The 27,370-nt window shown below is 42.3% G+C and overlaps 1 protein-coding gene across 1 annotated transcript in view; it reads left to right on the top strand.

Moving 5' to 3' along the window:
- Nucleotides 1-27,370, top strand: part of LOC108797234 (triple functional domain protein-like) — a gene marked incomplete at its 5' end in the record, with an annotated part of 228,203 nt that overhangs the window by 40,106 nt on the left and 160,727 nt on the right. Inside the window, 3 exons of the mRNA XM_018568804.1 lie at nt 5,792-5,884; nt 11,789-11,937; nt 19,213-19,279. Of these exons, the coding sequence (XP_018424306.1) occupies nt 5,792-5,884; nt 11,789-11,937; nt 19,213-19,279 (309 nt within the window). The remainder of the gene's footprint in view (nt 1-5,791; nt 5,885-11,788; nt 11,938-19,212; nt 19,280-27,370) is intronic.

The raw sequence follows: 27,370 nt of genomic DNA on the forward strand, positions 1-27,370 counted from the left end.
TCCACCTCATGTCTCCTCAGCCACGCAATTCAGTACTGTGACATTTATCTGGTTATGTCAGTATAGTACTGATTGTGTTGGCAGACATTTTTATGGTTGTGTGAGTATGGAACTGATTGTTTTGGTTGATATTTTTATGGTTTTGTCCGTATTGTATTGATTATGTTTCATATTGTTTTGATTATGTTTCTGTGGCTGTTTCTCGCCTTGTCAGTACAATACATATGGTGTCTCTCAGGATATGTTTCTGTTTTGGATTGTATATTTGGTAGTAAATTTAAGAGAGGTGCACTGAAATGAAAATTTCAAAAACGAAACCAAAATTTTAAAAAATGCCAGGCCGAAACCGAAAATGTTTTTTATTTTAACTTTTTCAATTTTTTTAAAATATTTTATTTGTATTTTTTTTTATAAACTTTGAATGTTTTTATATTAATTTTTATTCAATATTTTTATTTTTTACTTTTAGGGGCTCCGGGGAAATATTAGGGGTCTAAACAGACCCCTAATATTTCCCTTTTTAAAATAGAAAAAGAGATTGAGGACACAGAGCCCACAATCTCTTTTTCTGCAGCCCCTGTTATAAATGAACAGGAATCATCTACGAGTGTTCCTGTTCAATTATAACATGAGGACAGAGTATGTTTACTACAGCCACAATCATGAATGAACAGGAGGTGATGTAGGTCACTTTCCATTCATTCATAATTGAGGATATAGTCAACATGCTATGTCTTCAATTATTTACAAACACTCACAGGGCTATTCACAAAAGGATGAAGAGTTTGCAGAAGGCAGGAGAAGTGAACAATCTAGGCCAAAATAGCCGATTTGGAAAAATTCTTCAATTCAGCTTACTTACCAGTTCAGCTATGTTGTCCTAGATTGTTCTTCTCCTGCCTTCTCCAAACTCTTCACCCTTTTGTGAATAACCCTGTCAGTGATCGCTGAGTGTTTGTACCTCACTCTCCTTCCTAATACGCTGTCACAGGGGGCTGAGCGAGTGGAGCTCAACCTCCTATGACAACACTAGCTGTGTCCGCCCCCACTCCTCTCCTCTGATCTGTGACAGGAGGCTGAGCAGTGTGGGAGGAGAGATGCCGGCTGCTCACCACTCTCCTCCCGCAGCGCTTGGCCACCTCTGACAGTTTCTCTCCTCCCCGCTGGGGCACAGAGCAGCGCCCAGCGTGGAGGAGAGAATAGGATGCACCACTGTATCGGCCAGAAAATGGTACTTTCGGCATTATGCCAAAAGTGCCATTTCCGGCCAACATATCGGTTCATCCCTACAATTTTATATTGCATGTGTTGGTAAACAGGTTTTGATTCTGTGCACTGTGTTGATGGGAGTTTGGGGTTCACAAGTATAACTCTGGCCCTGGTAGCCTGTGTGGCAGTTGGTCAGGTGTCTCTTCAAGCACGTGATATCCAAGCAGTTGATGTTTTTGCCACGTTTGGTCTGCTTGAGACAGAGATTGAAAATAGCAATGCTGCGGTCTGCTGCACACGTGCTGAAAAACTCCCACTCAGCTGAGTTCCTGGAAGTGTGCTGGGTGATAACAGTGCCCTGCACCTGTGCAGCTCTGCCGTCTGATGCAATAGGGTGGCTGCTCTTATAGCTGCCCCTGGAGGACACCTTGCCTCGTTGGGGTTGTGCCTCCTTAATTTCCTCCTCTGTTCCATCAGACACCCAAGAAGAGGCAGTGACATCATCATCACCCCCTCTGTCCTCATCACTGGAGCCAACCTGGCAGAATGCTGCGGCTGGGGGAACATCCCTTTCCCTAGGCTCATATTACTCCCTTCCTCAACCTCAGAGCTAACATCAGACCATTGTAATTGCTGTACATCCTCCAACAGCATGTCACTGACGCTGTGTTCAAACAATTCAGCTGACTCCTCCTTGCATGATGATGGGGCTACGGCAGGAGTAGCTGTGGACACGGACGCAGAATAGGCCACTTTGGCAGCTGCGGTGGACTGAGAACCAGTATGAGCCTGGGCGAAGGGATGAACCATGTCCACGACCACGACTTTTGTCTGTGGACACAGCGGCTGCTTGCCCTCTTATTGCTGAATGGGAGCGTCTGCCTCTTCTTGTTGGCCTTTCTGACATGATGCGTATTGCAATAATCGACTGCTATAATCGACTGTTATAATCATAGTTTTAATCACTGCTTTAATCGACTGCTATAATTGACTGCTATAGTAGACTGCTATAGTAGACTGCAATTATAGAGTGCTATGACTAACTGCTCTAGTAGACTGCAATTATAGACTGCTATGGTATGCTGATAGAACACTGATACTAAACCCTCTCTTTTTTAAATTCAATCTTTTTTATTGAACAGAATTTTTCAAGAAAAAAACATAACACCAGTCACTGTAGAGATCTTACTTTCGAAGGTTACATGTTGCATAGAGTATAGATATACAAATACAGTATATAACATATATAACATGATGGGGAATGGAAATAAGGAGAGGAACAAACAAGAAGGGAAGACAAAGGAAGGAAAAGGTGAGGGGAGCCAAGCAATCGAGACCTGCATCATATCATTATTACCACATAATGGTTTAAGATGCCATCAACCTTGCCAGGACGACCAGGCATTATAGAATCGTTTTGTGGAGCCATCTTGGTACGACATAACCCTCTTGTATTGGCAATGTAGGTTAACTATAGCTACAGTTTCGGAAATATTTGGTGCAACTAAGCTTTTCCAATGGCGCACTACAGTCAACCTCGCCGCTAGCAGAATGTGAGATATTAGGATCCTAAATTGAGGTGGGACGTTTTCGATGCCTAGCGACAGAACCGCTAACTCGTGTGATGGCGGCACAATACATCCCGTGGTCTGTGATATCTTCTGGAATACCTGGCGCCAGAAACTCCTCAGACATCTACAGTCCCACAGGATGTGGTGCAAGCTCCCTATTCGTCCACATTGTCTCCAGCAGTCTGTGGTGGTGGATGGATGCATTTTGCTAAGTTTGAGAGGCGTAAAGTACCACTGCAGGGCAATTTTATGCCCCAGGGTCCATAAGTCAGCGCATTTAGTGGCCTTATGAGTGTACGCGAAGGCTGTGGTCCATTGCTGGGGTGAAAAAGAGGACTGGAGGTCCTTTTCCCACTGTTTTATCGGGCTGGATTTAGTGCACACTAATTTATTATTTAGAGCTCCATAGAACAGAGATATCCCTCTAGTTTGTGCAGGGCTGGAGAAGTAGAACTTCCCGGCTGAGTTTGGGATTCTACAGTTTCTCAGAGGAGTAGAGCGCAAAAGGTGAGCTAGTTGGTGGTATAGGAGCAGGTCCCCTGCCGGTACGCCAAATTCCTTGCGTAAAGTAAGAAAGGGTTTCAAGCAGTCCCCTATGTATAAATCTCTAACCACTGTCATGCCCCTCTCCACCCACTTTGACAGATTGCTAAAGGGAAAACGTATGAGCAACGCCCCGAGGGGAACATCTACAGACGTGCGGGTCTCCTCCATTGTGGTTTCACACATTAACTGTTGCCATGCTATTAGGGAGGCTCGAGCCATGGGCGAAAGGTTGCCTACCAATTCCTTAGGCAGTGCATGCGCAATCAAATAGATATGTGGGCTGAGTTTTGGGACAAAGGACGCTTCCACTTCGCACCATAGTTTGTGCTGGGCTGGTTGCAGCCACGCTTGTAAGGAGTCTAAGAGGGCAGCAGAGTAATAATCCCGTAGGTTTGGGACCCCTAAGCCACCCACCTTCTTGTGTTTAACAAGTATATAATGCGCGCAGCGGGGTTTTTTGCCTTGCCATATAAAACTGTGCATCAAAGTGTGGAGAGTGTTGAAGAAGCGGACTGGTAGGGGCACCGGCAAAGTGCGGAAAAGGTATAATATTTGCTAAACACTCTCTTTTAACTTCACCAACACACTACATAGAGCTGCGGTGTAAGCAGCCTTATATAGTGTGCTGCTGGGACTTAGCAGTGAGCCATAATCTTGCATATATCTGTGCCTTGATTGGGCAAAGTCTTGCACTTGACCTGTGGTCAGGTGCAAGGCTTTAGCCAATTATGGCTTCTGAAGGCGCATCACTCACGTTCAACTTGAAAATCAAGCCCAACTCTAATGATGTTGACGTTTTGTAGAATCCTCACTGGTGTGGGGTGCCAAGGCTACGTTTCTGTAGCTCTTGCTGCGGTTCTGTTGCTCCTTATATTTACCTCTTTAAAGCAGGTTCAAAGGCCACGTGTAGCCGAGGGACAGTGATTTCAGGGCACAGGTTGGAGCTCAGCTTAGATACAGCATGTCTTGCCATGGCGATATCCAGGCCATGCTCCCATTCTCAAGATGTTATGAGTTGTGACTGATTTTTGTATTGAAATGCCTTAAAATGTATTCTCTATTAGTGACATTTCTGGTTCCTGCTCTTCCACTTTGGTACTCCAGTGTCCTCTCACAGACTTGAATTGTAGAGGAAAAAAGTGGTGTGTCAGATATGGTTTGTTAGTGCTCATTCCTAAATATAATAGATACGTTTTTTGTTTTTTTTATAGCAATGCCTATTTGACAGCATATATCTTTCTGTGACGTCACTGATCTTATAAAACTGCTGCATCCAACCTTGGATCTTACATAACCACCCTAATTTAGACATAAACACTCTTAGACGCCTGTGATGAGGTTGATAGAGTTGCGGGAGATGAGATGGGTAACCCCTGGTTGTGATCTGTGGACCTGCGGGACTGACCCACGTTATTGTACTTACCAAACTGCTTGTATGACCTAATGTTACCAGCAAATACTATGTAAAATGTCTAACTATTTCTACTTCAAAAAACCCAATAAATACTTTGTTACAAAAAGTGTTGCATCCTTTATAGAAAGAGCTATGAATAACATTTACATGTGCAAAAATGCCCACACCTATGCAGAAATTATTTGACATTACCTCCTACTTTTTCTTTCACTTTTGCTCCAGTCATACATGCACCAATACCATTTCTTCAAGACTAAGTACAAGTACTATTCCTCAAGTTCTCGCCGATGCCAATTGCTGATACTTTTTTGTATGTGACATTTTTTTCTAAAACAATGCGGACTAATGATTTTAGGACAGTGGTGGAGCACCAGGACCCTCTCACAGCTGCAACCGCTGTGGCCCTGGTAGTTCTGCCACTGACTGCAAGCTTTAGAGGGAGTACAAATCCCAGCAATACATTATACAGCAATGCAGTATACCACCAGCTATAGAGGACTACAATGCCTAGCAATACATTATACAGCAATGCAGAATACTATCAGCAATAGAAAACTACAAATCCCAGCAGTACATTATACAGCAATGCAGAACACCATCAGCTATAGTGGACTAAAATCCCACCAATGCATTATACAGCAATGCAGAATATTATGAAGCTACATTCTCTGTGATGCTCACCAGGGCTGTGCGGCGTCTCAGGAGGCTGTGCAGGGTCTCACCAGGGCTGTAATGGGGCCTCAGGAGGCTGTGTGGAGTTTGACCAGGGCTTTGCCTAGCTTTAAACTGTATGTGAGGTCAAAACCTGTTAAGGGTGATTATGTCAAACTTCCTATTACCTTTTGGCACAGGAAGTAAAGGTAAATCCTCTTATCAGGGTTACCTTTCCCTACTCTATCAAAACAAAAATAGTTTGGGCTTTATATAAACCTTGAATATTAATTTGTTTAATTGTATGAGATGTTTCACCTTTAAACAAAAAATAATTAGAAACTATGTATTTACTTGAAGCATTTACATATTAATTTGTCTTTCATGCGCTTTTATTCAGGCACCTCGCTTACTGGTACGTCCTACTAGTTCTGAAACTCCAAGTGCAGCTGAACTTGTCAGTGCTATTGAAGAACTTGTGAAAAGTAAAATGGTAAGTAAAACTAGTCAGATAAAGTATCAATTTTGTAAAGGATTATGTAGAATTGCTCTCAGACATACTTTTTTTGTTTGCAGTAACAAAATGTGCTGGCACGGTAGAAACAGAGATACCACCCCTCAGATCTCAATGGCCAATCCAAGGCTTAGCAAACATAATATGCATATTAAAAATTAAACATGCATTAGCCATGTCATGACTTAGTAGTGGTGCTGTGCACATGAAAAACATGCAGTGTGCATGGGCATGCTTTGGATCTTGGGTATAGAACCCTGATTACTGGCTTTCTTTGACCCACTTGATGACCGGGGTGTTTACCCCCCCTTCCTGTCCAGGCCATTTTTCAGTATTCAGCGCATTTATTCTGTCATGCAACGCTGTGCTGAAATTTTTTAAGGACACATAGAGCTTTTTTTTTTTAGGGGTTTTTATTCAACACTGAGATTTTTATTTTTTACTATATAGTGAAAAATGAACCGAAAATTTTTGGGGAAAAAATAGTTTTTCCTACGTTATGTTATGAAACATATATTATTACCCACAATTTTGGTAAAATATAAAAAATGGGCATTTCTGGTAAATAGACACCAAACATGTCAAGCTTTAAACTTGTGCATGCCCGCAAAATCGCAAAAAACTACCATACCCAAAATTGGCCATAGGTGATGCTTTAAAAGCTGTTACTGCTCATCAGTATGGTGTTAACAGTGATTGACGGCCCTAGAATTATTGCTCACACTCTGACGTTCGCGTGATATGCAACATGTGCGGCACAATCATAGTTTTTGCACGTAGGCGCACCTGACGCATGTTTGCATGTGGAGGCGGGAGACTTTAACAACTTGCCGGCCAGCCGCAACATTCTTGAATGTAACAGGGCATTAAATAACGACCTGTTAACCCCGCCCACTCGTGCGCGGCGCACAAACGGGAAACTGTCAAAATTTTAAGCAGGCAACGATGCCTCTGCTCCTTAGCCCCCTATGTAATAACAAAAAAGTTAATAATCAGTATGATCTGTGTCAGTCAAATCTAAGTGCAAGCTACAAAGCACTACTGATCGTAGTGATCAAAATGGAATAAAATTATAATATAATGTGCCGAGCTACTAAATAAATAAATATAAACATCAAAACATGAACAACAGTGCACAAAAGTCCCATAAAAGTGAAAATTCAAAAGTGACCACAGAGGTTTTGATCCATAAAAACTAATGGAAATAGTGAAAGTGATAATAGTGGTAATAGCAATCTTCTATCCAAACTCTTACATACCCCACACCAAACAGATGCTCTAATGCACATGTGATAAAGAGTGCAGGTGGGTGCTCACCTGAGCTGATGACCAATAAAGGTCATAAAACAGTGTTCCCTTCTTGGCGGGGAGGGACACCCTCAAGGCATATACACCGAACCAGTTCATAATGATATCCATCCAGAAAGAGATAAGCAATAAACACATAGTGAAATTAATGGTAAAAGCCGCGCTGTATGAGTGAGACCGCAAAAGTGTCAGATATAGTAGATACTGACCTTGGAGTAATGTGATGCAATGTGTAAAAAGTGCAAAACAAAGAAGAAACGCATGTATATAACATGCATCTTAGTGTAAATGTAATTGCTACAAAATATCCATAATGAAAAATCAAATGCACTAAATACTAACTGTGAATCAATGTGATGCAATGTGCAAAGAATAACAACTAGAAAAACGCATGTGTGTAACATGCACTACAGTGACAATAATAAATGGTTAAAAATGTTCATGATCCTGGATCTTCAATAGTCCATTACCGTATATACTCGAGTATAAGCCGTCCCGAATATAAGCCGAGGTACCTAATTTGACCATAAAAGATAAAACATTGAATGTAGAATAGACTTAGTCTCCTGTGACCATCAACAGAGAAATCTTCTGGAATGCACCTCACCTTTAGCAGAGACCCACCAGGGTCTGTATGCGCTGTTCCGCTAATTCGAACCAGGTAGAGGAAGCACCTGATGCAGAATACCTCCCAGTGATTACCTCCTCTCAGGTACAGACTTTTTTGCAGTCTCAGGAATTGGAAGCAGACAATTCATCCGAATGGCCCATGCATCAAATAAAATAAAAAGTGGAGACTCGTAGTGCAGATGGTTTTAAAAGGATACTAGACTTTATTAAAAAAGAATACTACTCGCATATCATAGATAAAAGTGAGGTATTTGGTAAGCAGCCACAGACACTGTGTGCAAATCGCTCAGCTCCTCTACTCCACCCTACGTACATTATGTCAAAGGGCTTGACTTCATCAGGGGTGTGGAGAAAGGAGCTTAACCGAGCGCATATATTAAGACCAGTTGTCATGGTAGCCACCATAAACAAATGGCGGCCATGACATTTTCAAAATGAAAACAACATACTGAACATGTTATAACTGAGAGTAACATACAAAAAAAGTGATTGACACTGTAGCACTTATTACCCTTCATCCAACTAAGTGGGTAAAGCATTAAAGCATACAGCACAAGGTAAGTGGAAAATAAGAAATCTGAAACAAATAAAACCAAAACTATAAACCACCTCAGTGTGAGTCTGTTAAAGAAGACAAGGTGATACATGAATGGTGAAATCTTAATAATGCTGTAGTATACTATATTGTATCCTGGTATTCATTGCATGCCATGTGAAAAAACCTCTAGAAGGAATACTATGAGGGCATCTTCTTCTAGGGGATGATATGAACTGATCCTGTCCAGAGAAGTTAAATAAATCCTATACGGTGAATACAACTGGGTGAGTCCCTATATGAACAAATGTGACTTGTCACAAATCGTGAGCTCCCAAATGATAAGGGGTGAAAACCCCCCATATTTTAACAAGATAAAGTGAACTGACAAAGGGATTGTCATCACGTATTTCATCACATAAACAGTTAAAATATTAAAATATGTAATCTTAAAACCCATGCGATGGCCAGAATGAGGGTATTGATGAACCCCTTGGGGAGAAAAAAAAACACCAACCGAAAGACAGCAGACAGCAAAGGAATGATGTGAAAGAAGGGGTAAAATTGTGAAAGAGCCACCCATCACATAAGGTGGATAAATCACAACCTATATGGCAAATGATATCTATGACTGCCCGTATCAAATCCCAGATAATCCCTGTTTCGATAAATGAGGAACACCTCCCCCTTTTTTATTATCTTTCTGTTATCGCTTTGTGCCCTATAAATAAACAGGAGTTCCCTGCACTAGACAGGACTTTCTACTGATCATCCAATGTGAGAACAGCTTGAGTCTGTTTTACTTGGTACCGCTGAGCGCGCTCTATCATGCGCATGAGCGTATATTAATATCCAGAACACAGCTAACCACTAAGGTTAAAAACAGGTTTTAGATGCGTGTCTTCTGCAGAATATGTGAAAGCCGACACTGCCTTGTCAAGGCCCCTCTGTGTAGTGTGGTCCTAACTTTAACCTAAGAGAGTCTCCATCTTGGAGCACATGTAGCAAAATATAAAATTGGATGCAGGTTCGCCTGGAGGCAGGCCAACCTCCTTAAAGGCACAGGGACACGTGTAACGTGTGGCGTAATGGGCGCAATTGTCATTTTCGCACGTATGTGCCCCCGACACATGTTTGAGTGCGTATATATGGGGGACTTTAAACATATTTTTGTGTTTTTTGTTTTTTTTTTTATTCTTTTTTTTATGTGCCTTAAAAATTTTTTTTCACTTAACTCTATTGTTATCACATAGGGGGCTAAGAAGCTCCCTATGTCATAGCAAAGAGCATGTGACAGGTCCTCTTTATGGAGACATCAGGGGTCTGTAAGATCCCTAATGTCATCTAGGGACCCTAAAAAAGCTTATGAAGCATAGATCTGCTACATCAGCTTCTCTCCAGCTTCTGAAGCCGGAGAGTGACAGCAGAATGCGGAAGTTATGTAACATATATCACTTCCGCATTCTGACACCGGAGATTAGCCCGGAGGGAGATGTGTACTGATTTCCCTCTGATCTTCTGTCACAGAGCCGCTGTGCCAGTCCCGGGCCCGCACCAGGCACAGCAGAGCTCGGGACCAGCGGAGGGGAGATTTAAATTTTGACAGTTTCCTGCATGGCGTGCATAAGTGGGCGGGGCTAACAGGCCGTCTTTAGACACCCTGTTGCATCCAAGAAGTTTAATTACAACGGTCGGCCAGGAAGCGGTTAAAGGAACCTGTGTCTTGTACTGTACAACTATAAAAATAGGATTTTTTACTTGCCTGCAAAATCATTTTCTTGGAATACTGTACAGGACACAGGTCACCTCCTTCGGCAGTGATGTCATTCCGACATCAAGCTCCCTCGGGCTGCCGATCGTAGCTCCGCCCACTGGCTGCCGACTCCCTCAATAAAAGAGAGGGAGATTCAATTGCTCGGTGTTCAGTCAAGGAGCCTGTACGTGGAGCAACCTGCTCCTCTCCCATTGCTGGATCAACCTTCCTTGTGGCCATCTACCTCCAATGACTCTTCACCTCAGACGCTACAAGGACTCTCACCTAATTCAGGCCGACCCAGGATCACGTCACTCTGCACAGCTAACAGCTTCCACTGAAACCGCAAGTAACAATAGACGTAGCCTGTATTGCTCTGAAAACATAAGAGCACTGCCACCTGCTGCCACATTCATGTATTACATTGCCAGTATCAGATTGCTATGCCTATGATTCTCTCGTAACTCGTATGGTCAGCCTGTATTGCTCAGAGCCAGAAGAGCAACGCCACCTGCTGTCATATTCCTGTACTACCGTGTCAATATCAGATTGCTATGCCTATAATTCCCAAATAACTCAGGCTTAACCTGTATTACTCTGAAGTGAAGAGTACTGCTTACTGTTGACAAAACCTTGTTCCTACATAAATATTCCACTAATTACCAACTATTAGATACCTTCCTAAGAGGACCACTTATGAACATAATATTGTGCGGATCGCTCTTACCTGCCACTGTATGCCAGTAATACAGGGGATTATTATTAGTTGTGGTGAATGATGTCTGAGGAAGCTACGCCCCCTCGCCTCCCATAAGAGGGTCATAGTAGCATTCCCATCCTGAACCACTTTCTCATCCGTGTTGGTTGTGCCATTAGATCCGCAGTTGAACTCCATAAGCATTGGGTGGATTATTACAACCATTACACCCTTTTGCTGCCAGATCTGTTTTTGCAATCCTTGTTTTCGCATTTAGGCACACCCAGTGTGTGTTTAGGTACGTTGTTTTGTATGTTTTCATTTTACTTTTCTTTTTATAGCCCCCTATATGATAGAAGATTGCAGGTTATATAGGGGGTCTATTAGACCCCTAATGGCACCTTTCTACTCATTCACAAGAGAGGAGATCAGTGAATGGATGTTTGCTCCTCCCCATCTTTACCACTGACACCTGTGTGGGTGTCCCATGCCCATAGGATGGGAAGCAGAGCTGGAGATACATGTTGAGTGCGAGGGAAAATCAATTTCAGCACAAAGTCAACAGTCTGCTTATATGGGCTGAACACAATGAAAAGAATTACAGGAGCCCGTGTCCTGTACTGTACCCCAAGAAAATTATTTTGCAGGCAAGTCAAAAATTCTATTTTAGGCTATATATATATATACACTTTGAGGGCTCTATTTACAAAGCAAAGAATGTGACTTTCATGAACCATCCAGATGCATGTTCTTTAAATAGAAGTGATTGATTGTCTATCAGCAAATGTTTGTGAAAATCACATTCTCTGCTTTATAAATAGACCCCTAAGTATTAGTAATTTAAATTTTGTTGTTATGGATACTTAGGGCACACACTTTCATTCTTACATGTTTTTGGTGCAAAGGCTCTACACTGAGAATTACTGAGCTAACACACTGTTATGGCATTTTATTTTGCAGGCTCTAGAAGATCGTCCAAGTTTTCTTCAAGTAGATCTGGGAGACAGTAGTAGTCCCTCATTTAATCCTTCAGATACTTCTCTCCTGTCTTCATCTTCTCCCATTGATGAAATTGAAGAAAAGAAATCCAGCTTCTTAAAACGACGACAGTAAGAAAAATATTTATCTTGCAATATGTTGTTAATTAGAATGTACTTTATTTTTCTTTTTAGTATTTGTTTGTGAACTGTCATTAACTATTTAAATGCTATCTGTTTATCTAGTTATATATCCACTGCCTGGCCCCCCACAAAAAAATTACGCACTCTAATATTTCATTGGACCACTTTTAGCTTTGATTATGGGATGCATTCACTGTGGCATCGTTTCAATAGGCTTATGCAATATTAACACATTTATTTACATCCAGAGTTGCATACACTTTTAACCAAGATCTTGTAGTGGTGATGGGATAGTCGGACCACTGCATAAAGTCTACTCCAGCATATCCCAAAGATTCTCAATGGGGTTAAAGCCTGGACTCTGTGGTGGCCAGTCTATGTGTGAAAATGATGTCTCATGCTCCCAGAACCACTTTTTCACATTTTGAGCACAATGAATCCTGGCATTGTCATTTTGGAATATGCCCATGCCATCAGGGAAGAAAAAAGTAATTGCTGGAAAAATCTGGTCATGCAATATATTCAGGTAGGCAGCTGTCCTCATTTTTTGGGGACATAACATTGCTGAACCTAGACCTGACCAACTGAAGCAACCCTAGATCATAACACTGTCCGAAATCCAGGTAGTCACTGCTTTTGGACAGGCAGTATGCATTATTTGTGTGCTTTCATAATCATGGACATAATGAGGCTGATTTACTAAGGCAGTTGAGAATGTTCACATAATAAATTGTGTCAATCAGGGGTGTGGAATTCCTATCACCCGACACCCTGGACATGCGGTTTGAGGCCCCGGCGTGTAGTATTTTTTGTACACGTAGCCCTGCTCTGGACTAGCAGAGCTAAATGTACAATGTGGAGCCGCTGCTCGGTTTGATACAAGTGGTTTTCGGGGTCCCCCGCTCCTCTGGGGTTCCCGTGACCACGGCACATGAGCTCACCATAGAGCCCATAGAGCGGAGCGCTGTAATCACAGCGCCACCTGTCTCAGCTGTCAGGAACTGCAAAGAACATCTGTTCTGTGTTGGAGTGCAGGTTCCATAAAGAGAACCTGACAACTCCAGACTATCACATAGGGGATTTTAATCCCCTATGTGATAGTAAGAAAATTAAGTGGGGGAAAAAAGTAAATAATTTAAAAAAATTAAGAGTTATAAAAAAGTAAAAAAATTATAAAATATATAAAAATTAAATGTGCAGTAAAGGGTAAGTTCACTTTCCCAGGTAACATGGGAAAATGGAATTACCCGATCAAATCTGGCCCAGTCTCTCCCAAACCCCCCGTGCTATACTTACCTTTTGGCAAACAGTCCTTACCCTCCGCCAGTACAGGTGCACTATCTGTACCCCGTACTGCTGTCCAGCGCAGTCCTGCCCTATGCATTTTGAATTTAGCTCGCATTATATAAAAACCAGCTACTGTTGAGCTTTAAAGCTTTATAGACAGAAGACTGTGCAGGTTTCTAGATTAAATGAGTTACCAGCCACAGGTGATGGCCTACTAATGTTTCTACAAGCACCGTTATATATAATCTAGGAAGGGTGGGCACTTTTATGGCAAAGTGGCCGTAAATGTGAAAGATACATTTTCATGCAGAATTGAATAAAACAATGCAAAAGCGCTGGGAGGCAGAGCAGGGCCCATGTATCTCTCTCCTGTGCTGTGTCCTGTGCTGCTGCCTGTGCAGTGATGTCACCACTAGAAATGTACATACTATTGGGCAGAAGATCACTCTACCTAGCAGTGTGTACGTAGGTGTGGAGCCAAGTGCCAGAATGAGGTTTCCAGCACTCACTTCCAGGACACAGCTCAGATCTGCAGGATGCTGGGATTTTGATAAAATCCCAGGACAGTACCATGGAATCCAGGGCGGTTGGAAGATATACACTGTGTGCACAATTATTAGGTACGTTGTATTGAACAACTACAGTGCTCTCGGTCAATCCAAAATGTTAATAAACCTCAAACCTGAATATTTAAGAAAGTAAAAGTAAGGTTTTGGCTTCCTTAAGAGAATATCTATGTGTGCACAATTATTGGGCAACTATTAGTGTGCAGGATTATTATGCAACTAAATGGAAAATGAACATTTTCCCATCACACTTGTTTATTTTCATCTGTTAAAGTGAGAATAATAAACACACAACTAAAAATTTAGAAATAAACATTTCTGACATTTTCAAAAACAAAATCAGTGACCAATATAGCCACCCTTCTTTTCAATAACAGTCATAAGCCTTACATCCATGGAGTCTGTCAGTTTCTTGATCTGTTGACGATCAACTTTTTGTGCAGCAGCAACCAGAGTCTCCCAGACACTGTTCAGAGAGGTCTCCCATTTAAGAAGGGCCTATAAGTTCTCAATAGGGTTTAGGTCAGGTGAGGAAGTGAGCCATGTCATTATTCTTTCACCTTTTAAGGCCTTTACTGGCTAGCCACACAGTGGAGTACTTCGATGCATTCGATGGAGCATTGTTCTGGATAAATAACATGGTGTTCTTAAAAGATGCAGACTTTTTTCTGTACCACTGCTTGAAGAAAGAGACTCATAAAACCTGGCAGTAGGTTTGGGAGTTGATTTTGAGGCTATCTTAAACCCGAAAAGGTCCAACTAGCTCATCTTTAATAATACCAGCCCGTACCAGTACCCTACCTCCACCTTGCTGGCGTCTGAGTGGAAGTGGAGCTCTGTGCCAGTTACTGATCCAGCCAAGGGCCCATCCATCTGGTCCGTCAAGAGTCACCCTCATCTCATCAGTCCATAAAACCTTTGAAAAATTTGTCTTCAGATATCTCTTGGCCCCATCTTGACATTCAACTTATGTCTTGTTCAGTGGTTCAGGCCTTCCTTACCTTGGCCATGTCTCTGAGCAATGAACACCGTGTACTTCTGGGCACTCCAGGTAGGTAGCAGTTCTAGAATATGACAACACTGGAGGAAAATGGGTTCCTGGTAGCTTCACGTTTGATTCTTCTCAAATCTTTGGCGGTTAATTTGCGTCTTTCGCAACATGTTTTTTGCGACTCTTGGGTGAGAGTTCGCCATCCCTCTGAAAGACTTTTTACAATGTTTTACTTTTCAGAGTCAGTTAAATCTCTTTTTTGGCCCATTTTGCCTTAGGAAAAGAAGCTGCCTAATTATTATGTACACCATGATATAGAGTTTTATACCCTAAAGGTGCCCATACACCTTACGATTATCTTACGATAATCGCAAGGTGTATGGAAGGTGTGCGACCGTTTCTACTGTACGATTGTCGGCGGGTTTGTGGCATGCTGGGGAGACAAATGCCGAACGGGACGGTGTGCGCAAGCGCACACTGCCCGTTCAACATTGCAGTCATCGGAAGCTCGCCCCTCGGGGGCAGGCTTTCGATGAACTCCAGTACGATCTGCCTGTCCAAGATGGGCAGATCGTACGAGCTTTTATTTAGCTTACAACCATCGCAAGACATTGCACAAATACACATCACCTGATATGCTTAAATCCAATAAGCCTTCAAGCTTGTACAGCTTGGAATTGGACAATATGCATAAAAATGGTGATTTGGTCAAAATACTTGCCTAGCACTGTAGCTGAAAGTATTAGAAAGCATTAGCGGTGGCTACTTTTCAACAAACACAGGGACCATGCGAAAACAAAAGTAGTGCCACCCTCCAGAAGGAAGCACAGTGTCAGCAAGATTTCAGAGATGATTTCAGGATCAAGAGCCGAGTGATGCACAAATTAGCTACATTTTTGTTATGGTTAACCACCATGCATTTTTAAGATTTATGTCCTGAATTTTAGGCTGGGTTCACACCTGGGCGTACGGAATATGCGCGTTTTCATAGCGATTTGCGTTAAAAGAGGCTATCCTGTACTTCTTTGGGCGTAGGGTGTTTTAAAGCGCGTTCCTACGCGCTGTAAAACGCCACGGTGTGAACCATGCTCATAGACAATTATTGGTTTTCACATGTTGAGCGTTTTACAGCACGTAGGAACACGCTGTAAAACGCCCATGTGTAAGTGACCTTGAGATCCATGAATGCATTCCAGAGAAATTTTTTTTGATTTGTCAGTATAATAGATGTAGATCTTGTTGTGGGACAGTTGTGGTACAGATGTATTCATCTTTTGTTTAGGGCAAAGCCCAAATTTTTCAGCTGACGTCAATCTTACATGAGGGTGTAAAACATAATTTCCTCCTCCTTTTGTTGTTGGGTTGTACATGGGGTCCTTCATATTGAAGGGACTCTGGTGATGTTTCATACCACCAGTCATTCTCCTTGAGGTTTGCTCTTGATTGTGCCCTTGTGTCAAAGCTATTTGATGTAGTAGAACCAGATTGGTAGGAAAAGTAGCCTGTCCACCAACTGTATTATATCATGGTCACTTGAAATCAGGATTATCTGGATTAGACAGATTATCCACCTGGTTCAATTGTTAATCGTCTTTATTCCTTTCTAGCTTGTTTCTTTTCTGGGACTTGATCATATGTGTTCCACAGCTAGTTATTAAAATAAACACTTAAATTCTTTGTGCAAATGAAATATATATTCATCATTATTGTAGAAAAGAGTAAATCCTTACAAATAGACTCCTAGGAATCTATTGTAAGTGATGATACCCTGCCAGTGGGATATTCATGTAGGTCTTGAGTTATCAACCATTTAGAGATTCTCCAGGTTATAAATCATTTGTGTGGAAGGAGCAGGGCCGCCATCAGAGGGAGTAAGGGGCCCCAGCGGCCGGGGGGCCCGGGCTCCAAGCTATCATTTTTTCTATGCATGCCTACCTGACAGACTTCCTCCCCTTCATAAAAAAACTGAATGTCAGGTGCACATTTTAACCACTTGCTGTTCGGGGCATTTTTTTTTTTACTATTTGCACACACATGATAAAATATAAATGTTTGGCTAGAAAACGGCTTCAAACCCCCACACAATGATATATGTTCTGAAAGCAGAGGCCCCGTAAAAAAAAAAATGCTAGATGCAATTTTTTATGTCGCACGTTTTTTGAGCAAATCTTTATCAAACCAGTATTTTTAGGAAAAAATAAACTAAATAAAAATTTAGTGCACAGAAACAAAATACCCAATTTCTCGGTAAAATATGAAAAACGGGGTCACGCCGGGTAAATAGATACCAAACATGTCAAGCCTTAAAATTGCGTTCGCCCGTGGAGTGGCAAAAAAAGTAAATACCCCAAATTTCCCATAGGGAACATTTTTAAGCGCTTTTACCGCTCATCAGTTTAGTCCTAACAGTGATTGATGGGCCTAGAATTATTGCTCTCACTCCGAGTGATGTAATACGCACAGGTCCACCATCAGGGGGTATGGCCGATACTCATGTAAGGGGCCCGGGCAGCCTTTAGGGCCCGCCTGGGACCCTTACATGAGTATCGTCTGACGGTGACAGGTGAGGATTCACCCGGGACCCCGCTGCGCCGAAGGAGGCCTGGCCCTAGCAGCACCGGGCCCCAGCATCCAGCGGTATCAGAGTAGGCTGGAACCCTATCGGCGCCGCTGCTCTTCTGAGCTCGGGCCGGCCGAAAGTGACCTCACGTCACTTCTGGCCAGTCCAGCTGCAGAGGAGGCCATATAGTCCGAGGAGGCAATGTCCGCAACCTGGTGGTTAATGGACCCCCCAAATGGTGGAACGCCAGGGCCAAGTCGCAACTGCCACTCTGGTAGTTCCACCACTTGAGGGTGCCCGGACAGGAGGAAGAGGGCCCTGTTAACTACCTTAGCTCCCAGCATGCAGCAGGCCATCTCTCTGCAGCTCTTTCCCATGGCGGTGGAGGGTTTGGGGGGCCCTTCATGATTTCTTGCACCGGGGCCCTGAGGTTTGTAGTTACGCCTCTGAGGCCAGCTAAATAGGTAAGAGGAGCTGGGAGGGAGGGAGATGCAGGCCTGACCAGCCCACCTGAGACCCCTGCAGAGCCCACCATAGAGAGTATCAGATGGGCTGTGCAGCATCTTATGGTGGGCTCTGCAGGGTCACTCTCAGGTATGCGTGGAGTCTCAGGTGGACCCTGCGTCCAGGACGTCACTAAGCACTGCGTCCAGCGCGTCACTAAGCCCTGCGTCCAGCGTGTCACTAATTCCTGAGTCAAATTCATATACTGTTCTACATTGCTGTATAAATGTATTGCTGGGATTTGTAGTCCCCCTACAGCTGGTGCCATTATGCATTAGAGTGAGCTCCTCTGACATCAGTCTCTGTACAGAGACTGATGTGACTGGCTCAGTTTTTTCTGTACAGCACTGCGGTATATGTCAGAGCTATATAAATGTATAATACTGGGGGGGGACATTTTGAGTGTAAGCTGTACAGAGACTGATGTGATTGTGGGGGGACAGAGTGTAAGCTCCTCTGTACAGAGACTGATGTGACTGGCTCAGTGTTCTCTGTACAGCACTGCGGTATATGTCAGAGCTACACAAATGTATAATAATAACAGTGTGACTGGCTCAGTGTGGCGGCAAGGCGGGGGAGGGTGGCCTAAAGCCGTGTAAGGGGAAACATTTCTGATGGCTGCCCTGGGAAGGAGCTGAGGTAAATAAACTTTTAGGATTAAACCAATTGTAATGAATTTACAGCTCACATCATCCTCTAGATATAGGACTAGTCATGCTGTATTGGCAACTGTGCACATCCACATTCTCAGAATCTTTAATAACATTGTGAGTGGTTAGTACTGATAAATAAGAAGTAGGTGCACCTCAACTGAAGCTGCCCATTAATCCAATGTTTATAGAAATAAACATCCAGAAGTTGCAGCACCATGTGAAAATGTATTAATTCAGTATGCAGGCAGATTTGTAGCAGCAGTAGCAACAGTTTCGGACTAGCACTTACTGTATTCTCAAGCCATACGCAAATTTGTTTAACATGTTGTAAGATCAAATTTGCCTATTCTTTTCATTCTGACTTTTACTTGTCACTTGCAGTATAAAGTGTTACACAGATTTTTTTACAGCTAGAGGAAAAGTTCTAATCTGTACTTCTCTTGTCCAGCGCCAGCATATTGATCATTTCACCCATCTACTAGTCACCACTTGTATTGTTCTTCCTGTCCTGCTCCAGTTCCCTTCTGTATTGTTTTTCTCGCCATAAACATCACCCCACCCCATACAGCTTCTCCCTTCTGTCTTCTTAGATTTGGTGTTGTCAGCATTTTAGTGTATTTTTAAAGCTTATAACCTTACCAAATATATTTAGTTTTTTACATGTTATAACGTTTTATATGAAAAAATATTCTTTTTTTCCAGTTATGTGCTACAAGAACTAGTCGATACAGAGCGAGAATATGTGCGGGACCTCAGTTACGTGGTTGAGGTAATTCCTAAATATGCACCACGTGTTTATGCATTAGCATTTGTCTTAAAAATTGTATATTGATAAATGGTTACCTTTAGAACACTGAGTTTGTGCAGCATTGTGACATTTCTCTCATTGATGAGATTTTAGACAGTATTTTAGCTGGACACGTATTGTTTGTTCAGCTAAGCCTCAATATAACTGATCAGGGGAGAGACAGAGTGTCAACTGTTTGTTTGTTAAGGGAGGGTATGGGATGTAGAGTGTAACCTGATTATAGGTGATTGGGCAAAGAGGAGGCATAGCAAGGAGCTAGAATAGGGGCTAGAAGTAGATAGAATTAGTAATGGCAGCTGATGGGGAAGGGGGGCTTTGATAGAGGAGGCTGATATGAAGCTATTCATGTCAGTAGGGTGAAGAGGAAGAGGATTTGTCAGCTGACCATGGTATGTAAAGATAGAAGACAGAGCAAATGGTGACCACTGAGGTAAGAAAGAACATGCACAATATGAGCTACCGTACTAGAGAAACATGACAGAAAGAAAGAGCAGGCAGAGTGAGATCTGAAGGTGGGCAGGAGTTTGAGAAGGTTGGTATGTTCTGATAAAATAGGTGTAGAGTGGAAGCTACTCATGGTAAGATGTTTGTGGCTGGGAGGAAATGTGGCAATGAGAGGCTTGATAAGATGCAGAGCAGAAACTTGTCTAGTCTATAAAAGAGAGGAGACAGAGAAGGAGCTAAATGCAGACTTTTGGGAAACTAATCACAGGGAGAGTTGATTATGAACAGGGGCAAGAAATGGGAGGGGGTTGAAGTGGGGGTAGATTGTGGCTGGTGGGGAGGCGGTCTATTGGTGCTTGTGCAGGAACTGAGGCTTGCTAAGATTGACTCCAGTATAGGGAGTGGAAGGAGGCTAAGCAGGGGGGCTGATAGAATCGGGGTTAGGGTGCAAAGTGAGTGCTTATTGTTCAAATAGAAGCGCTCTTAATGGAAGTTATTTAGATCAACTATGCACTTCTGGGAAGATGAAATTGAACTAAAAACAAAAATGTAACTAAATTGAGCTTGTGCTGGAACTCACAGTATAACTTGTGCGACCCCCTTAGATAAAACAGAGAAGCTAGATTACTTCAGCCCAAAGGAAAGACGTCAAGCTGCATGAGATCAAAATGTTGTAGTGTTCCATGGCCGTCCATACTAAAGCTGGGTACACACTAACAGATTTATTTTTGTTCAGCATGTGAGGCTGAACAAAGAAAATCTGATCGATTTCTCCATCCACGCTAACAGAGTGGATGGGCGAATCTCCCACTGTGCCCTTTGCATTCTGACATTGGTGCCTGCCGCTGTCAGAATACGCAAACAGTACTTGCAGCTGATTGGCTGCAATCTCTGTTTGCATGACAGTTTTCCAATGTGTTCCTTCAACAAAAGTCAATTTAATGATGAACTTTTGTCAGCGAGATAGAGCTACCCACAAATCGAATTATGTCCAATTCCTGGTGATTAAGTTCCTTTTCTTTCTTGCCTATTTAAGGTAGTGCCAATGCTTGTTGATATTATGTGGGGACGCCATCTTTATTGTACATTTCATTCTGGATAAAAAAAAACACGTAAAAACTGTTTATCCCAGCCCACTCAATCAAAAGCATTTTGTACCCTTTTAGAGAAATTCAACCTAATAGACTCTTTCAGAGAATTCTACCCAAACTGAAATCAAGATTACTTATAGATCCCATAACTCTTTGCCCTTCAGCCACCTTAATACTCCCTATGTGATCTGACCATGAGTTTATTTCTAGGCCCTTTGACCTCACAAACCCCACCCTAACTGGACCGTTAAAGTGATAGTATGATGCTTCTGTTTAAAAGTTTTAATTTTCTGCAGAATCAGCTGGTCCCCTGAGCACTGGCCTCGACTTTATGTTTTAGAGTGCCCCCTTTTCCAAGCATAGTGGTATGCATTAACCCTTGTATGTGCTAGTAAGCTGTGTGTGTTTCCACAAACACAGCAAATCAAGATACTGCTGGAGTCTGCTTTGTCCCTTGTTATCTTGTACTGGATAGGAAGTTCAGGGAAGCTGAGCTGAGAGACTTGGAAGTAGCTGTTCACAAACTTGATGATTGTAAGTATTTGGGCAAAAACGTAAAGCAGTGTTTTGCTGGGCAATGTATATTTGTTTGATCTGTATTCATTATTGAAAACACGTTTGAGAGTTTATTACTTCTTTAACAATTCCCTCCTAAATTACCCCTCTTTAACTTGCATTATCCATAATGCAGTTCAAGAACACTTGAGTAATACCACTGCCTCAATTAGCTCTCAAATAAGTCATTGAGGGGCTCATAAGGCAGCCATTAGCAGATGCCTTAACCAGCTTGCATCCCAACTAAGATCTGAATACGCAGTTCTTTAAACTTAACTTAACATTTCCCCCAATTCCAATCTGTATAACAGATTTGAAAACACTAACAGGGTTAGTCACAAAAGGGTGAAGAGTGTGTAGTAGGCAGGAGAAGTGAACATTCTAGTCCAAAATAGCTGAACTGGAAATTGACCTGAATTGGAGAATTTTTCCAAATCTGCTATTTTAGCCTGGATTGTTCACTCCTCCAAACTCTTCACCCTTTTGTGAAAAACCCTGTTGGTGTTTTCAAATCTGTTATACAGATTGGAATGGGGGGAAATTGTTAAGTTAGATTAGAAGAACTGCATATTTTGTGAATAACCCTCTTGGAGACCTGAACCTATGCTTTGTGTGTTTTGCTGAGAAACAAATCCGATAGACTAAACACAAATATAATTTTAAAGGTAGTAAATTAGATAGCTTATAAACTCATAGATTGGCCACATGTGCCGATAGACCCATTTGTTTGAAATAAAAAATGGGATACTTCACCAGCTTTCCCAGAAAGTACCCCAAATCTTCCACGAAAAAATATCCAAACAATATTCTTGTCATAGCCCCTGAACCCACTCTGGGCACTTAATATTCTTCCGCATTACCTTACCCTCATTCCTCACCACCTTGAAGGATTTACCTAACATATTTACCCAAGAAACTCAGGCTGCTAATAAAACCCTCAAACCATAAAAGCAACCAGGCCCAGAGAGATTTACTTCAACCTACTATAAAAAGTTATCAAATATGTTAATTCCATTACTCACATAAGCTTTAAACAGTGTCCTGAAAAGTACAGCGTTCAGGAAAAATATTTATTCATTATGCCTAAACCTTCTACAGATGGTCAAACATCAAACTGATATCACTACTTAGTATTGATATCAAGACCTTTAGGGCACCAATGCATTTATTTATTGCAATTTACTCAGAGCTTTACATGCTGCTCATTTACATCAGCCCTGGTTACTATTTAAACCGGCGCGCGCTTTCACTTGTCCGGCACCGGCGTGATGAGGGGACAAGTTATTTTTCAAGCCCTGTAAATTATAGTTAAAAAAAGTATGTGGAGGGGATGCTCAATGGGGACAGGATGGAGTCCATTAAAAAAAAGTATGTGGGGGGATGCTCAATGGGAACAGTATGGTCCCCTCGTCATGCCGGTGCCGGACAAGTGACAGCGCGCGCCGGTTTAAATAGTAACCAGGGCGCACTGTGCAAGGGTTAATACATTTTTTAGTGTGGAGTACTATGGAGGCAGGAGGGTACACTCACACACAGTCACAGATACTACTATCAGTATATCACTCCCCTTCTTCTCCATCACTTCTGTACTGTATCATGCAGTGATGGAGAAGAAGGGAAGTGATATGCTGACAGTGTCACACACGGCACAGTACCTGCAGGATCTCTGTCGCCTCACACCTCATGTGTTCTCTGGATGTCGGAAGCCCCTTCCGTCTCCTCACGGCCACACCTCCGTTGCGCCAGGGTGACTGCTGGGTAATGTAGTCCACTGGCCGGCGGCAGCTCTCCTGCTCCTCAGTTCGCCGCGGGCGGCGTGAGAGAGTTAAAATGAATGTAAAGCTCCCGGCCGGCCGTTTAATTACAACAGCCGGTCGGGAAGCTACTCGTCCAGCACTGGCGTCCACTCGTCAGACGAGTGGACGAGTGCATTTTTCGAGCCCTGCCTATGAAGTTATATCCCTCTTCACCTGCATACCCACCGCAGAGACAATTGAAACATTGAGAAAATGGTTGCTACTAGACAACACCCTAGGTAGCAGAACAGAACTTAACCCAAATTAAGTGTGTGCCTTATTGGACTTTTGCCTTGTTATCACCTATTTCAAGTACAAGGACAAGTTCTACAGGCAAAAATATGGCTGTACCATGGGATCACCAGTTTCACCTATTTTGGCGAACCTGTTCATGGAGGAAATAGAAAGGAAGGCACTGACCACCTTCAAGGGAATTACACCCAGTCATTGGTTCAGATATGTGGATGACACTTGGGTTAAGATTCATAAACAAGAATTACAGGCTTTCACTGACTGGTAACAGTAGAAGAGGGTAGGAGGCTGGAAATAGGTCTACTGAAAACCAACACACACAGACCAGTATCTGCTATTTGACTCCCACCACTCTCTACATCACAAACTGGGAGTCATCAGGACTCTACACCAATGGGCAGAGAAAATACCCCCAGCACAGAGGCCAAGGCGAAGGAAGTCAAACACCTCAAAGGGGCCCTTAAAACTTGCAGGTATCCAGACTGGGCCTGTGTCAAACCAGAAAGAAGAAGAGGAAAGAACTCCAAGACTACCAGTGAGGGTGAAATGCATGACAAACGAATTTGGTCATTCCATAAGTGTCTGAAAAACTCACACATTTTTAAAAAACATCACATCTCTGTCTCTTTTAAACCCAGCAACATACTGAGGCAACAATTGGTTCACCCAAAAGACCCAACTACTATACACAAGATGAACAGCATTGTGTACGCAGTCCAGTGCAATGAGAAGTGCTCAGAATTGTATGTCAGTGAAACAAAACGGCAGTAACACCAGCGTATGGCTAGAAGAGCCAAACCCTCTGGTCAGGATTCGGCAGTGTACCTACATCCTTCGAAGGTCACTCCTTCGAAGATAGTCAAGTATGCATCGTAGACAGGGAGGAGTGCTGGTTTAAAAGAGGTGTGAAAGAGGCCATTTATGTAAAAAATTGAGAAGCTTGAATAGAGGTGTGTGTGTATGTGTGGGGGAGACATCTATGGTCTACCACATACAATGCTGTTTTAACATCTTTCTGGGCAGGTTAATAACCCCTGCTAGCTCCAATCATGGAAATGCAGTCAACACCTTACCTCCATAAGGTATCTGACCCCCATGCTGGTTATGACAACCAAGTGATATTGATTGGAGCAACGTTCACCATATATATTTCCAGAAAATGTTTGCACAAGTCATTCTGCATTGAGAAAGCTAGTCGCATGGCCAGTGAAATGTCTTAAAGAAAAATACTAAAATATATAGTGTATTCTGCCTTAATAGCAAGGGGAATATTTACTACAGCAGTGTACCTACATCTAAAGGAAAAAGTCACTCCTTTGAAGACAGTCAAGTATGCATCCTAGACAGGGAGACTGGTTTAAAAGAGGTGTAAAAGAGGCAATTTATGTAAAAATAGAGATGCCAAGCTTGAATAGAGGTTGGGGGGAGACATCTAGTTTCTGCCACATACATTGCTGTTTTAACACCTCTCTGGATGGGTTAATAACACCTGCTAGCTCCATATGCAAATGCAATCAACTCCTTACCTCCATGAGGTCTCTGACCCCATGCTGGTTATGTTTAACATTCCGTTATTCCTACTATATCGAGGTCCTCCTCGAGCATCATAAGTTCAAGCTCTTCTAATTTATTGGCCAGACTTCTCGCGTTCGTGTACATACATTTAATTCCTGTCTTATGGGCCAAATGTTTACTTGATATTGGTTGGCCAGGCTTAACTGTATTATTTATTGCTATCGGATTTACTATATTCATTCACTGCTTTTGCACTAATGACTGGAGTGAGCCCACTAATTACCCCTTTAATAATTTCCTCTTTATTATTAGAATTTATTGTAGGGTTTTTATAACTTAAATTTAGTATTTTTATGCCCTCCCCCCCATTATCTAGTTTAAAAGCTCCTCCAGTCTTTCTACCATTTTTCCCCCCAGGAAACTATTTTCCTTTCCTGTATTTAATATTGAAAATAATCACATTGTAATCACTACTACCCAGTGTCTCCCCAATTATAATATCCTCGATGTGGTTTGGAGCAACATTCACCATATTTATTCCAGGATCATTTTTGTACAAGTCATTCTGAATTGAGAAAGCGAGTCAAATGACCAGAAAAATGCCTGCAAGAAAAATACAGCAAGCCCAGTTGCCTTGAATTATGTTTTATAGATATTGATGATTGACATCTGCACTGAGAGAAGAAAACCATTTTCCTTTTTTATTTTTGTCACTTTCATTAAGACTGTTCTAGTTAGATTTCTAGCTGCTACGCAGCCACTGTGGTTCCAATTTTTGCAGCTTTCTGGATCAGTTGACTCCTCAGCAGAGGGGGATCGTATCTGGACCCTACCATAAAGAAGATTTGGGGAATGACCTGTAACGTTGCATTGTTTACTGAATCGAGATGTATGCGCTCAACCAGGCATATATTGCAACGCGTTGCGGTAGCCAAAGGTAGCTATACAGGTTCAGGGCCCTGCCACTACCACCTGTAGTGACCCTTGACTGCAGGGGAAATCTTAGTTTGATTCTTCCGCCTCTTTAAAAAAAATGCCCTTTGAACTGATTAGGGATTAGTGATGGGCTCCGGCGTGTTCGCAGCTCTACGTGCCGAGCCCGCCAGGAAGCTGACAGCGCCACACAGGCACTGAGACATATCCCGATTTCTGCAGCTGCGGACCGGGATAATGTCTCAGTACCTGTGATTGGCGCTGTCAGCTTCCTGGCGGGCTCGGCACATGGAGCTGCGAACACGCCCGAGCCCATCACTATTAGGGATATTTCCCTCTTCACTCTCGCTGACGAGGTTGAATTTCTTGTTGCCATCACCTCTGCGAGACAAGTGTCTGAGCTGCTCCATGAGATAAGAAGTGGGTGCAGCATGTGTCAACGGGTGGCTTCTGTCAAAGTATAAGTAAAGGATGTCAGAAAAAATGCAATGTTCAGTATATAATAAAAAGCCGATCGCCGATCTGACATCTGCATTGAAATAGTTCTTTTTGAAGATCAGCTTATGAATTGTTATTTATCGCTGATTGACTTTGAAAGGCTACCATGATCCTTGTTACATAGTTTTGACTGTTGACTTAATGTAACACTTCATTATTACCTTGTTTTACATTTTTGTTACTGTCACTAGTTCTGTTTCTCTTGGTTTTCACAGTTCTTTTGACACTAATTTATTTATATATTTCCTTGATATTATTTATTTAAGAATTTTATTCAAGATTTTTATTGACACTTCCAATTAAATCTTACTTTAGGCTGAGGTTTAAATTACCCGTTTTACTCACTATTTTCACTGGATCACTTAATACTTGATTTTATTTCATATTTTTTATGGTTGACACCTTTAGCGCTTTGATCTAATTTTTTTCGAGATCTTTGTTCAAGCTTAGGGTCTTGGAGATCAGGTTCCTCCCTTTCTGGTTAAGGTGCTCTCTACTAGATCAGTAAGTGCTTCTTTGGTGTTTGGCATCAAGCTACTGTTTCAAAATGTGCTTGGCTGTGACCTCTCTAAGATTTACCAGGTACATGCTCAGGCCTCCTCTAATGCCAGCTTGGCAGAAAACTCTTTCAGCTGCAGGCAGTCCCAGTTATATATACACTCACTTGCCACTTTATTAGGCACACCTGTTCAACTGCTTGTTAACGCATATATGTAATCAGCCAATTACATGGCAGCAACTCAGTGCATTTAGGCATGTAAACATTGTCAAGACGACCTGCAGTTCAAACCAGGCATCAGAATGGAAAAGAAATGTGATTTAAGTGACTTTGAATTGGTTGTTGTTGCCAGACGGGCCAGTCTGAGTACTTCAGAAACTGCTGATCTACTGGGATTTTCATTCACAACCATCTCTAGGGTTTGCAGAAAATCGTCTGATTAAAGAGAAAATATCTAGTGAGCGGTAGT

This window comes from Nanorana parkeri, unplaced genomic scaffold (assembly GCF_000935625.1).
Source record: "Nanorana parkeri isolate BGI_ZX_2015 unplaced genomic scaffold, ASM93562v1 scaffold1248, whole genome shotgun sequence".
In the NCBI taxonomy this organism is placed as follows: domain Eukaryota; kingdom Metazoa; phylum Chordata; class Amphibia; order Anura; family Dicroglossidae; genus Nanorana; species Nanorana parkeri.